Raw genomic sequence first — 13,554 nt, forward strand, 5'->3', positions numbered from 1 at the left:
AACGGCGTAACTCAACTAGTAAAACTATACGTATACACTTTGGATTGGTGTAATAATGATCTGTCGACTGCATAGCTCAACTGATTGTAGTATGCACTTTGGATTGGTGTAATAATAATCTATCAACTACATAGCTCAACAAAGACTAGTGTAACTAATTGCATAGCTCAATCGTGCATAGCTTAGCCATGGATCCTTCTTCAAGGTTGCGATCGGATCTATTCATTAAAAAGAATCGATTCAACGACAATTCCAAATTTCGATCTTTTTCAGAAGATATTGTCTGCTTTGGCCTGTTAGGTATCGCCGTTAGCCTCTCGGTTTTGAAACGCGTCTGTTAAGGAGAGGTTTTCAAACCCTTATAAAGAATGTTTTGTTTTCCTCTCTAATCGATGTGAGATCTCATATTTATCGACTTTGAAGAAACTGAACCGTGTCATTGATCTCTTGGAACTTTAATATGCGTGGTTTTCTTTATAGCTGCCAATGCCAACCAAGCTTCCAAGAGGATCAATAAGGTCCACAACCTCAAGCTCGTGGATGACATGACATATTGGCTATTACTTTTGGCGTTTGGGATCTCTTATTTATGACCCAGAAAGCTACCTTTCGCCATATTCTGCAAGCTTGGCTCACTAATATTCTCTACTTATTGGCATCTCTATTCTCAAATTGATGCCCAAAAATCACTTATTGGCATCTTTAGTCTCAAAGTTTTCACGCATTCAAGACAGATTTTAATGAACCCTCTAAGCCATTTAAACAAGTTGTTTCGAAGATGATAGAGGCTGGCAGAAGAAAACAAGAAGCCCGAGAGACATGCCAAAAAGGGTACCATGTGGGTTGAATGCCCATTCGGCTATTGGGTTTGCCTTACTTTGTTGCCTTCTCGACAGCACGGTTCCATATGCTTCGGTCCATCGAGCAAGCGGCTAAGAATCAAGTCACAGCCTTGCCTTTGCTCGTGTCTATCTTCTTTCACACTTGGTCTGTGGTAAGCTTTTTTTTGGTGTTAATACTCTGTGTGCTCAATCCTTTGAATGAGTGGTGCAACATGTTAAATACCCACAAATTCATGGCACGCAATCCTTTTGGGATAAGCGTTGGCCACTAGTTATTGGTGGCTACCATGGCTCTTAGCTAGTTAGCATCAAAATTTGTCTTAAAACTTCTAGTTGTTGAAAATTCTCACCATACTCTGGTTCCTTGAGGCTACAATGATTTGAAATGTTAGCCATGGAGGTGGGGAGGAATGGGCGCTACAGTTTTGAAGAACTGGGTTATCTCAACTGGGAAGTTAAAATCTTTATGTTAGTATTTGCTTGATGGTACTCAGGCTAGGCCTTGTGGTAGCTGCTTCAGTTGCAGCCTATGCTGTAAGACATATCAATGTTAAAAACTCGAAATCCGTCGCCTCCGTCGACAAGCTCACCGGTATTTATATTCGAACTACAGTTCTTCATTGTTCAACTCTGGATAAGTTCTGTTATGTTGTCTGATGTATTGAAATTATTCTTTTTTGTTGCTTAGAAAATGGTGAAGAGAAGGAGGAGATTAAACATTATGTAAGTAATTGTTTAGAGCTTCCTAGAAACTATTTATGATACCTTCTTGAATTGAATGAACTCTCTTTTATATTAGGTGGAGGAAGAGGAGGAAGAAGAAGAAGTCAAGTTAATAAGTAGTGTGTTTGATCAAGTTCCTGTTTATATAACTGAAGATGAAGACATTTTACCTGAATTTGAAGAACTTTTATCTGGGGAGATTGAGTTTCCATTACCTGAAATCGACGACGACAAAGCCGAGAAGGATAGAGTGTATGAAACCGAGATGGCAAACAACGCGAGCGAATTGGAACGATTGCGTAACTTAGTACAGGAATTGGAGGAGAGGGAAGTAAAGCTTGAAGGTGAACTGCTCGAATACTACGGATTAAAAGAGCAGGAATCCGACATTACGGAGTTGCAGAGGCAGCTCAAGATCAAGGCAGTGGAGATTGATATGCTTAATATTACCATTAGTTCTTTGCAGGCTGAAAGGAAGAAGCTTCAAGAGGAGATTGCACAAGATGGTATGGTTAAGAAGGAGTTGGAGTTTGCTAGGAATAAGATCAAGGAGCTGCAAAGGCAGATTCAGCTTGATGCTAACCAAACAAAAGGGCAGCTGTTGTTGCTTAAGCAACAAGTTTCTGGTCTACAGGCAAAGGAGATGGAAACTAGAAGGAAAGATGATGAAATGGAAAAGAAAATGAAAGCTGTGAAGGATTTGGAGGTTGAAGTTATGGAGCTTAAGCGGATGAATAAAGAACTTCAAATCGAAAAGCGGGAGCTGACTATTAAACTCGATGCTGCTGAGAATAGAATCTCGACTCTCTCGAACATGACTGAAGTAAGAACTCGAAACACCTCTTACAAATAAGTCACCATGTTTGTAACAGCCCAAGCCATAAGTCATAAGTCACCATGTTTGTAACCGCTCAAGCCCACCGCTAACAGATATTGTCCTCTTTGAGCTTTCCCTTTTGGGTTTCCCCTTAAGGTTTTAAAACGCGTCTGCTAGGGAGAGGTTTCCACACACTTATAATAAGGAATGCTTCGTTCCCCTTTCCAACCGATGTGAAATCTCACACCCCTTTTAGGGGCCTAGCGTCCTTGTTGACATACCGTCCGGTGTCTAGCTCTGATATCATTTGTAACAGCCCAAGTCCACCGCTAGCAGATATTGTTCTCTTTAGGCTTTCTCTTTCAAACTTCCCCTCAAGGTTTTAAAATGCGTCTACTCGTGAGAGGTTTCCACACCCTTATAATAAGGAATGCTTTGTTGCTCTCTCCAACCGATGTAAATCTCACACTCCCTTAGGGGGCCTAGTGTCCTCGTTGACACACTGCTCGATGTCTGGCTTTGATACCATTTGTAACAGCCTAAGACAACCGCTAGCAGATATTGTCCTCTTTGGGCTTTCCCTTCCGGGTTTCCCCTTAAGGTTTTGAAATGCGTCTGCTAAGAAAAGGTTTCCACACCCTTATAATAAGGAATGCTTCGTTCCCCTCTCCAATCGATGTGAAATCTCACACCCCCTTAGGGGCCTAGCGTCCTTGTTGACACACCGCCCGGTGTCTGGCTCTGATACCATTTGTAACAGCCTAAGCCCACCGCTAACAAATATTGTCCTCTTTAGGCTTTCCCTTTCGGGCTTCCCCTTAATATTTTTAAAACGCGTCTGCTAGAGAGAGGTTTCCACACCCTTATAAAGAATGCTTCGTTCTTCTCTCCAACCGATGTAAGATCTCACAATCCACCCCCCTTTAGGGCTCAACGTCCTTACTGGCGCTCGTTCCTCTCTCGAAAGACACGTTTTTTTAGAAAATAGCAACTCAAATATGATGTCACTGATGCTTTTAGTTTTATCTCAAAAGACTTGATTTTGGTATATGGTCAAACAGGCAAGTAATTATTGCTTGAAAAAGGCCTCCTATGCCTGAATGCTCATTCTTTTTTACATTGCAGAGTGAATTGGTATCCCAAACTAGAGAGGAAGTCAACAATTTAAGGCATGCAAATGAGGACTTAATAAAGCAAGTTGAAGGACTTCAAATGAACAGGTTCAGTGAAGTTGAGGAATTAGTTTACCTCAGATGGGTCAATGCCTGCCTAAGATATGAACTCCGCAACTACCAGGCGCCTACCGGAAAACTATCCGCTCGTGATCTCAACAAGAATTTGAGCCCAAAATCACAGGAGAAGGCTAAACAACTCATGTTGGAGTATGCTGGATCGGAACGTGGACAAGGAGACACCGATCTCGAAAGCAACTTCTCCCAACCATCTTCTCCTGGAAGTGAAGATTTTGACAATGCTTCAATTGATAGTTCCTTTAGTAGATATAGTAGCCTCAGTAAGAAGCCTAGCTTGATTCAGAAGTTGAAGAAATGGGGCGGTCGGAGCAAAGATGATTCGAGCGCTCTTTCGTCACCAGCCAGATCGTTTTCGGGGAGTTCTCCGAGCAGGATGAGCATGAGTCAGAAGCCAAGAGGTCCATTAGAAGCATTGATGCTTAGAAATGCAAGTGACAATGTTGCTATCACCACGTTTGGTACGATGGAACACGAAATTCCCGACTCTCCAAGCACCCCGAATCTGCCAACTATCAGAACTCAAACTCCTAATGAATCATTGAATTCAGTAGCATCATCATTTCAGCTGATGTCTAAATCAGTTGAAGGAGTGTTGGATGAGAAATATCCAGCATACAAAGACCGACATAAACTGGCATTAGCAAGAGAGAAGCAAATTAAGGAAAGGGCTGATCAAGCAAGAGCAGAGAGGTTTGGCAATATTTCAAATTCAAATTTGAACACTGAATTTAAAGGTAAGACAGAGAAAGATAGATATGCAACTTTGCCGCCAAAGCTTTCTCAAATAAAGGAAAAACCAGTTGTACCAAGTGCTTCTGCTGATCCATCTGGTGAAGATAAGACGACGGAGTCTCCAGCCATAAGCAGGATGAAGCTAGCCGAGATCGAGAAGCGACCTCCACGAACGCCTAAGCCACCACCAAAACCATCAGCAGGTGCTTCTGTAAGTAAAGGTCCCAATCCTCAAGGTGGTGTACCAGCTGCTCCACCTCTACCACCACCACCTCCTGGTGCCCCACCTCCACCACCTGGTGGACCGCCTCGTCCACCGCCTCCTCCGGGAAGCTTGGCTAAAGGTGTAGGTGGTGATAAGGTTCATAGAGCGCCTGAGTTAGTTGAATTCTATCAGACGTTAATGAAACGAGAGGCTAAGAAGGATACTCCTTTGCTTTCTTCTACAACATCAAATGTATCTGATGCTAGAAGTAACATGATTGGGGAGATTGAGAACAGATCATCATTCCTCATAGCAGTGAGTAGATCATTCTCTTCTCAGCTTGCCATTATATAGTATTTGACAGTTGATAAGTTCGTTGCTAAATCCAGGTTAAAGCGGATGTGGAAACTCAAGGCGATTTTGTCATGTCATTGGCGGCTGAAGTTCGAGGAGCTACCTTCTCTAATATAGAGGATGTCGTGGCCTTCGTAAATTGGCTAGACGAAGAGCTATCGTTCTTGGTACGACATTCATTTTATTTACGAATCTCCATTATGGATTGAATTTTGATAAAAAAGATAAAAGACTACCGAATGTGAGATCCCACGTCGGTTGGAGAGGAGAACAAAACATTCCTTATAAGAGTGTGGAAACCTCTCTCTAACAAACGCGTTTTAAAACCTTGAGGGGAACCTAGAAGGGAAAGCCCAGAGAGGACAATATCTGCTAGTGGTGGGCTTGGGCTGTTACAAATGGTATCAGACCCAGACACCGGGCAGTGTGCTAGCGAGGACGCTAGGCCTCCAAGGGGGGGTGGATTGTGAGATCCCACATCGGTTGGAGAGGAGAACGAAACATTCCTTATAAGAGTGTGGAAACCTCTCCCTAACAAATGCGTTTTAAAACCTTGAGGGAAAGCGCAGAAGGAAAAGCCCAAAGAGGACAATATCTGCTAATGGTGGGCTTGAACTGTTACAAATGGTATCAGACCCAGACACTGGGCAGTGTGCTAGCGAGTACGCTAGGCTTCCAAGGGGGGTGGATTATGAGATCTCACATCGGTTGGAGAGGAGAACAAAACATTACTTATAAAGGTGTGGAAACCTCTCCCTACTAGATGCGTTTTAAAATCGTGAGGTTGATGGCAATACGCAAGGGATCAAAGTGGACAATATTTGCTAGCGGTGGGCTTGCGTTACATCGAAGAAGATGCAAATAATTTCATTCTATGTATCTCCTTGTTTCTTAGTGTACTTTCTTTTGTCTTTGATTAAGGTTGATGAAAGGGCAGTCCTGAAGCACTTTGATTGGCCAGAAGGAAAAGCAGATGCATTAAGAGAGGCGTCTTTCGAGTATCAGGACCTAATGAAGTTGGAGAAGCGGGTCACCACGTTCGTCGATGAACCGAAACTTCCATGTGAAGCAGCTTTAAAGAAAATGTACTCCTTGCTTGAGAAGTAAGTATAGACAACGACATGGTGTTCATATTAAAGAACTTGTGTCTGAACAAGTCAACTGTTGAAATTGTGCTGCCATGTTCCATTATTGGGAACATGGATGTTTCAATTTGTGTTGTCATGTCCAATCATTATTTTTGTTCTTGTCTTTTGGCAGGGTTGAGCAGAGTGTCTATGCACTCCTACGCACAAGAGACATGGCTATCTCGCGATATCGAGAGTTTGGAATTCCAGTCGATTGGTTGTCAGATACAGGTGTTGTTGGAAAGGTATGACTTCGAGAAGATCGATCTTTTCTTCTTTGAGAACATCGGGTTTCGAGTTTAGTTTTCATTTTAGATACGGAACACAAATAGATTCAGTTTAAAGAAGACAATATCGGTTAGGGTTGAGCTTGGATTGTTACAAATGGTATCAGAGCCAAACATTGGGCGCGTGCCAGCGAGGACACTGGGCTCCCAAGGAGGTGGATTGTGAGATCCCACATCAGTTGGAGAGAGGAACGAAGCGTTCCTTATAAGGGTGTGGAAACCTCTCCGTCTTAGATGCGTTAAAACCATAAAGGAAATCCTTGAAGGAAAAGCCTAAAGAGGACAATATCTACTAGTGGTGTGCTAGCGAGGAAGCTGGGTTCTCTAGGGAGGTGGATTGTGAGATCCCACATCAGTTGGAGAGGGGAACGAAGCATTCCTTATAAGGGTGTGGAACTCTCTTCCTAGTAGACACGTTTAAAAACCATAAGAAGAAGCCATTTTAGGAGAAGCCTAAAGAGGACAATATCTACTAACGGTGAGCTTGAACTGTTACACAAAATGTATAATGTAATCGTACTTTTACATATCAGATTAAGCTCTCATCAGTACAATTAGCAAGGAAATACATGAAACGTGTTGCATCAGAACTTGATGCAATGAACGAACCCGAGAAGGAGCCGAACAGAGAGTTTTTAGTCTTGCAAGGCGTCCGTTTTGCATTCCGTGTTCATCAGGTACATTTCATCTCCATTCTTCACCTGAAGAACCTTATAGTATTTGAAAATATTAGAAGTGTGGGTGACATATTGAATGTAATATGTTTCCAGTTTGCGGGAGGCTTTGACGCAGAGAGCATGAAGGCTTTTGAAGAGTTGAGGAGCCGAGTTCGTACGACACAGACGGGTGATGATAACAAGCAAGAAGCCTGAATTATTTATTCAAGTTCATCGTTATCCCAATTTAATTTCAGCAATCATATACTTGTTGTAACTCATTGCTACAAAAGAGATGATTTACATTGAACAGTGTGGGATCAAAGAGCAAGAAAACACTGAATCCAGTTCGAGAATGTACAAGCAAATTCATGAGAGGGGAACGAAGCATTTCTTATAAAAGTATCAAAACATTTCCCCTAGCATATGCGTTCTAAAACCGTGAGGCTGATGATGATATGTAATGGGCCAAAACGAATAATATCTGCTAGCGGTGAGCTTATGCTGTTACAAATGGTATTAGAGCCAAATTACCGGACGATGCGATGCATTGGTCGAACTAGGGCTAGACCCTCTTCATAGTAGACGCGTTTTAAAAACTGTGAAACTGACAGCGATACATAACGGGTTAAAGCAGACAATATAATGAAGTATTCTAAGGGTGAAATCTCTCTCTAACAGACACGTTTTAAAACCGTTAGTAGAGCTGTTTGTGTGGATGGCAGTGACAAGTAAAGATATTGAGTATGTATTTACATATAACTAAATAAATCGAGTATATATGACAAAAATATATTTCATTATATTAATGCAATATTATCTTGCGACAACGTGGAAATTTGGTATATGTGATATACATCAAGCCGAATGAGCCCATGCGTTAAGGTCGTTTGGGCCATAATTAATGCCTAATTTGTCGGCCCATTACAAGAAATGAGCCCATACGTTAAGGTCTTTTGGGCCCATATTTAATGCGTAATTCGTGGGCCCATCACAAGAAATGAGCCAATGCGTTAGTGTCCTTTGGGCCATAAATAATGCGTAATTCGGCGGCCCATTACAAGAAATGAGCCCATGCGTTAAGGTTTTTGGGCCCATAATGAATCCGTAATTCGTGGGCCCATTACAAGAAATGAGCCCATACGTTAAGGTCCTTTGGGCCCATAATGAATGCGTAATTCATGGGCCCATTACAAGAAATGAGCCCATGCGATAAGGTCCTTTGGGCTCATAATGAATGCATAATTCGTGGGCCCATTGCAAGAAATCAGCTCATGCGTTAAGGTCCTTTGGGCCCATAATGAATGCGTAATTCGTGGGCCCATTACAAGAAATGAGCCCATGTGTTAAGGTCTTTCGGGCCGTAATTAATGCTTAATTTGTCGGCCCATTACTAGAAATGAGCCCATGCGTAAGCAAGCGCGCCATCGTTGTTCCAGAATGGAACGCGTAAAAATAGTATATAAACACAATAGTACGAAATAAATGGAATCTCTCACTAACGATCGCCAATTTTGAATTCGCATCTGGAAATTGGAATCCGACGAAGTTGAAGAAGCCGACGACGATTCATAATGGTATGTGATTTTGTTTTTCGATTTCTAGGGTTTATTGCTATGTGATCCGATTCAACTTGTTCGTAGAAGTCTGGGTTTAGACTAGATTTTGTTAGTTCCGATTGTTTGCCCTATGTTGGAGCGATTATCATTAGTTATTATTTTATTTTGAAAGAGATTAGCGGATGCATCTGAAAGAGTATTTTTGGATATCGGTTTTGGTAAGTGAAGCGAATGATTCTGTTAAGTGAAGTTATTACCCGTCACGTTTGTTTTAGGTCGAAATTTATAGAACCCGTTGTTTGGATTTAACCTGGAAAATGATTTCTGGGATGGTTCTTGGATGGAATATGCCAAGTAATTCAGGTCTGTCCTATCGAATCCGTGCTTCTATATGTATGTTTTCATAACTTAATTTCGGAAGAAAAACATCATGTCAGTTCGAGAGAACACATTGGATCTGGATAGGAGAACGTGAATTTTCTTCTTCAGAAAAAATATTTAACCATAGTGGTTTGTATATGTATTGGCTATCTTTTGTCACGGGGGGAATCAAATAGTTTTAGTAATTGAAATCAATATCCATCACAAGTGATTTAAGTCCAAAATCTTAGAACCCGTTGTTGGATTTAACCTGAAATTTGATTTTCTGGAAATGGTTGAAGCATGGATTATGCCTAGTAGTTTAGAGTTGTCTAGAAAAAAACTATTTCCAAACCTGTGTTCTGTACATGCTCTTAATGGCTGAGTATCTCGAACTTCCCTTGTTGTTCACTTAAGTTGACTCTGTAATTAGGTAGGCAAGTTCTCTTACATTTACTTCATAAATTTTGGTAGATTGCATTTCATGTGAAAACTGTTGCCTTGGAAGCCAATCAACTCGATATGCAAAGTGGATCATGTATATATCTATAGTTATTTAATTTTTTTTATTGTTTATCTTTTCTTTTCTTTTTTTTTTTTTAAAGAAAAAGTTATTAGGGAATGAATTATAAATATATTCTGGGCAATACATGTTGAATCGTTAATGCTTATGACGTTTGGTGGTTTGCATTTTTCAGTCTTCACTTGCAGCTGCGAGAGCAGACAACTTTTACTATCCACCAGAATGGACCCCAAAACAGGTACATTTCTCATTCAACTATAGTAGTGCAATAATTTTTTTCAAAGGAAATATCCATATCCTTTCAGATTCTCATGCTGATCTTTCCTTTCTCAGGGGTCTTTGAACAAATTTCATGGTCAACATGCTTTGAGAGAGAGAGCAAGGAAAATAGATCAAGGCATCTTGATAATAAGGTAGGTGGCTAATGAGAACACATTGTTGGAGAACTTTGGCTTGGAATCAATGTTTTTATTTTTTTTTATTATATCTACTTTTTATAAAATTGATGTTTTTATTTGATTATGTGACTATGAATATCATCAACAGATTTTGGGGAGGTATTGTGTAATCTTTGGAAATAGGCATTCCTGCGATAACAAAGCTTTTTAAAAAAAATTAAAAATTAAAAACTCGGAAGTGTGGTGCATGGTGCTGAAGCATGCACCTTAGAGAGGTCTTCTTGGCTTGGTGCTTCAATACTGTTGCCTAGGGTGTCCTATTTAAAGCAGGGGATTATGTTAATTTTTGAAAAACTGGTGTGAGGAAATTTCCATGTTGATGGCTTAATTCACGGAGTCTATTATTTTTTAATCAATTGAAACGTGTTGCTTTGTTAGGTTCGAGATGCCTTACAATATATGGTGTGGTGGCTGCAACTCAATGATAGCAAAGGGTGTTAGGTTCAATGCAGAGAAAAAGCAAGTTGGAAATTATTATTCTACAAAGGTATTGTTCATGGCTAATTGTAACATATTTAGCTTTTGAAGGTTCTAATATGCAATGAGACTATTACCACATAGTTTTACACACACAATGTGCTTTTCTGAATAACTTTGTTCTGATGGATGGATTATTTTTGTATGAAAATTTCAATATACAAATTGGTGAATGGTGATTTCTCGTGGTTGTAATGTCCTGTTAGAAAAAACATGATCAGTTTGTAGAAATCACACTATAAGAGCTCTTCAGTGACTAATATTATCTGCTTGATTCTTTCAGATATGGAGCTTTACTATGAAATCAGCATGCTGTAGACACGAGATTGTTATTCAGACAGATCCAAAAAATTGCGAGTATGTGATTATCAGTGGTGCACAACGAAAAACTGAGGAATATGACATAGAGGATGCCGAAACCTTTGAACTACCGGCTGATGAAGGTGACGATCGTTAACGTTTATAACATTTACTTATCAGGATCATCAAACTTAATTGGCCTTTCATTGGGTTTCATTGTTAAATCTCCTGTCCATATAATTTTATTTTAGAATTACTAACCCTTTTTAATATATCTTTTACAGAAAGGGGTAAGCTTGCAGATCCATTTTATCGACTTGAACACCAGGAAAAGGATATGCAGAAGAAGAAAGAAGCCGAGCCAGTATTGGTGCGCCTCCAACGACTCTCAGATTCTAGGCATGCAGATGACTATACTCTGAACAGGACACTTCGAGCTCAGCTTAGAGTATGTCATCTAATCCTTTCCATTTTTCTCACCTTCATCTTCCAATGATTATGCTAATACACTTCCCTCCATCTTCTCAGAATCAAAAGAAGAGAGTTGCTGAAGAAGAAAATGTTTCTCGTAAGATGGGCCTCGGTATACGATTGCTTCCCGCAACCGAACAAGATTCCGCAGCTGCTACTCGCATTAAGTTCTCTTCAAAGTTTGAGAAGAACAGAAGGGATAAACGGGCATTGATTCATGCTTCCTCCATCTTCCATGGATCATCTAGATCATCCATACCTGATAAGAAACGATTGGACCTAGAATCCAAGAGAAGGAAGATCTGTGCCTCTGCAGCTTCAACCATATTAACAGGTAGCTTCAAGCCATCGTCTTGGTCCCAAAGTGCAGCTAATTCAACTAGACGAGACGGAGCGTCTGTCACTGCCAAACGACCTTAGCGTGAATGCATATTCCAATCCTAGTTCTAGCTGTTTGATTCATTTATGTACATAGATTCTATGTGGTCATATCTGAGGTTTTCTAGAATCCCATTGTAACATATTGGGAGTGATTTGTAGCGAATGTATAAGAATTTTCTCAGAATCATGAAGCTGAAAACATGTAACTTTACCACTTGATGAATTATGTCTGCTGTGTATTATGGCCGGCGGAGGGGATATCGAGATGGATAGTACAAAATCCCAGTTAATATCCCTCGGTTAGACCACAAATTTATGTATATTATTGTCTATGAACGCCAAAGTTTGCCTACCACGAAGACAGGCCTCGGCATGTCTTCACCCTGTTAACACTGACTGAAGTAAAGAGAAACAGGCAGACGTGTTGATAGCAGTGGTGTCTGTCTGTACTGAATGAGCGAACGTACTCGTTAATATCTGGCAGTCTCCTGTACAGATTCTCCTTCACTTTTCTTCTGCTAGACTGAAGATTTTTTCCATTAAAAATAGGCTATGGTGTTCTTAGCTACACGATGCACCTATGGTGTTCAGGAAACCTGTAAGATCCCAGATCAGTTGGATTGGAGAGGGAAACGAAGCATTTTTTGTAAGGGTGTAGAAATTTTTCTCTATCAGATGCGTTATAAAAGCCGTGAAGTGAAGTTGATAGTGATAGTAACGAGTCAAAGCAGACAATATCTCATAGTGGTGGACTTGGATTGCTACAAGACCCTCCTTCGGGACTCCCCAAATTAAGATTTGTGGTGTTTCTCTGCTTAATAATGCAGAGGTTTTCATGTTCACTTTCTACTGAACAGTCCCTTTCATTGTATTGTCGTGATATGTATAGGTAAAGTTCTGAGAAGGTCCTTTTTTCTTCACATTCTATCTGGGTGGTAACCAAGAATATCTGCATCATATAATCTTTTTCCAAGTTTCATGTCAGTACTGGTTAAACAATCTGTTTTTCTTCCCTTTTTCCCTCCCCTCTGTTTCCTTCTCTCTCATATACTGAATTTTAGTTTTGAATACACAAAATTTGATATCATTACTACCCATCTCAGTATCATTAATGCTCTAGAGGGAAAGTGAAGCTAACTAGGGTAAGCCCCAGGATCTACCCATGGCTGAGATCCCTCATATTCTTCACCATTTTACAAATGCCTAATATTTTACTAAATCTTGTCTAGATTCCAGGTAATAAATTGGAGAGTAGAATGAAATATTTCTTATAAAGGTGTGTAAACCTCTCCTTAGTAGATGCGTTTTAAACCGTAAGGACAATGACGATATGAACAGGCCAGAGGTTAGCGGTAGGTTTGGACTGTTACAAATGGTATCAGAGCCAGATACTCAGCGGTGTGCTAGCAAGGACGTTGGGCCGCTAAAGGGGTGGATTGTGAGATCCCACGTCGGTTGGAAAGGGGAACGAAGCATTTCTTATAAGGGTGTGGAAACCTATCCCTAGTAGATGCGTTTTAAACCGTGAAGCTAACGACAATATGTAACGAGCCAAAATAGACAAATATCTGTTAGCAATGGGTTTCGGCTGTTACAAATGGTATTAGAGCCAGACACCATGTGGTGTGCTAGTGAGGACGTTGAGCCCTTAAACAAGTGGATTGTGAGATCCCACGTAGGATGGAGAGGGGAACGAAGCATTCTTTACAAGGGTGTGAAAACCTCTCCCTATTAGATGCATTTTAAAACCGTGAGACTAACAACGATATGTAACGAGCCAAAGCAGACAATATCTATTAGCAGTGAGTTTGAACGGTTACCTACGAACACAAACACTAGCCAAATAGGCATGATAGTTGCAATCAAAAGGAGCCTGCAAAGGAAAATGTCCCATCAACTTCTAACGCCATGCCCTTATGCTTGACTTTTTAGCCTCCTATCACTCACTTTGGCATATCTGTTTCTATCAGTACGCACTTCCCTTTCGTAATTAAGTGCTTTTCTTTATTAATGTTCCCTTTTCTTCAAA

The 13,554-nt window shown here is 40.5% G+C and overlaps 2 protein-coding genes across 2 annotated transcripts; both read left to right on the forward strand.

The window, feature by feature from the left end:
- The first annotated feature begins 738 nt into the window (after positions 1-738).
- LOC111801331 (protein CHUP1, chloroplastic) lies at positions 739-7,421 on the forward strand. The gene is made up of 9 exons (XM_023685289.2): positions 739-1,434; positions 1,531-1,565; positions 1,642-2,388; positions 3,508-4,887; positions 4,962-5,093; positions 5,848-6,029; positions 6,187-6,298; positions 6,874-7,017; positions 7,111-7,421. Exons 1-9 carry the CDS (start codon positions 1,326-1,328, stop codon positions 7,210-7,212), a joined length of 2,943 nt encoding a protein of 980 aa, XP_023541057.1. The 5' UTR covers positions 739-1,325; the 3' UTR covers positions 7,213-7,421.
- A 1,017-nt stretch (positions 7,422-8,438) lies between these two features.
- On the forward strand, positions 8,439-11,877 carry LOC111801474 (uncharacterized). The gene is made up of 7 exons (XM_087126722.1): positions 8,439-8,573; positions 9,614-9,676; positions 9,772-9,851; positions 10,275-10,383; positions 10,657-10,816; positions 10,958-11,121; positions 11,202-11,877. The coding sequence occupies exons 1-7, from the start codon at positions 8,571-8,573 to the stop codon at positions 11,562-11,564; spliced, it is 942 nt and encodes a 313-aa protein (XP_086982848.1). The 5' UTR covers positions 8,439-8,570; the 3' UTR covers positions 11,565-11,877.
- Positions 11,878-13,554: the final 1,677 nt, after the last annotated feature.

The sequence above is a fragment of the Cucurbita pepo genome, chromosome 9 (genome assembly GCF_057944985.1).
Source record: "Cucurbita pepo subsp. pepo isolate OVF chromosome 9, ASM5794498v1, whole genome shotgun sequence".
NCBI classification, from domain to species: domain Eukaryota; kingdom Viridiplantae; phylum Streptophyta; class Magnoliopsida; order Cucurbitales; family Cucurbitaceae; genus Cucurbita; species Cucurbita pepo.

Coding starts and splice junctions, on each gene's coding strand:
- LOC111801331 (XM_023685289.2), top strand. CDS start 1,326: ATGGTACTCAGGCTAGGCCTTGTGGTAGCTGCTTCAGTTGCAGCCTAT. Junction 1,566..1,641: donor AGGAGGAGATTAAACATTAT/GTAAGTAATTGT, acceptor CTTTTATATTAG/GTGGAGGAAGAGGAGGAAGA. Junction 6,299..6,873: donor ATACAGGTGTTGTTGGAAAG/GTATGACTTCGA, acceptor TTTACATATCAG/ATTAAGCTCTCATCAGTACA.
- LOC111801474 (XM_087126722.1), top strand. Junction 9,852..10,274: donor CAAGGCATCTTGATAATAAG/GTAGGTGGCTAA, acceptor TTGCTTTGTTAG/GTTCGAGATGCCTTACAATA. Junction 11,122..11,201: donor CACTTCGAGCTCAGCTTAGA/GTATGTCATCTA, acceptor CCATCTTCTCAG/AATCAAAAGAAGAGAGTTGC.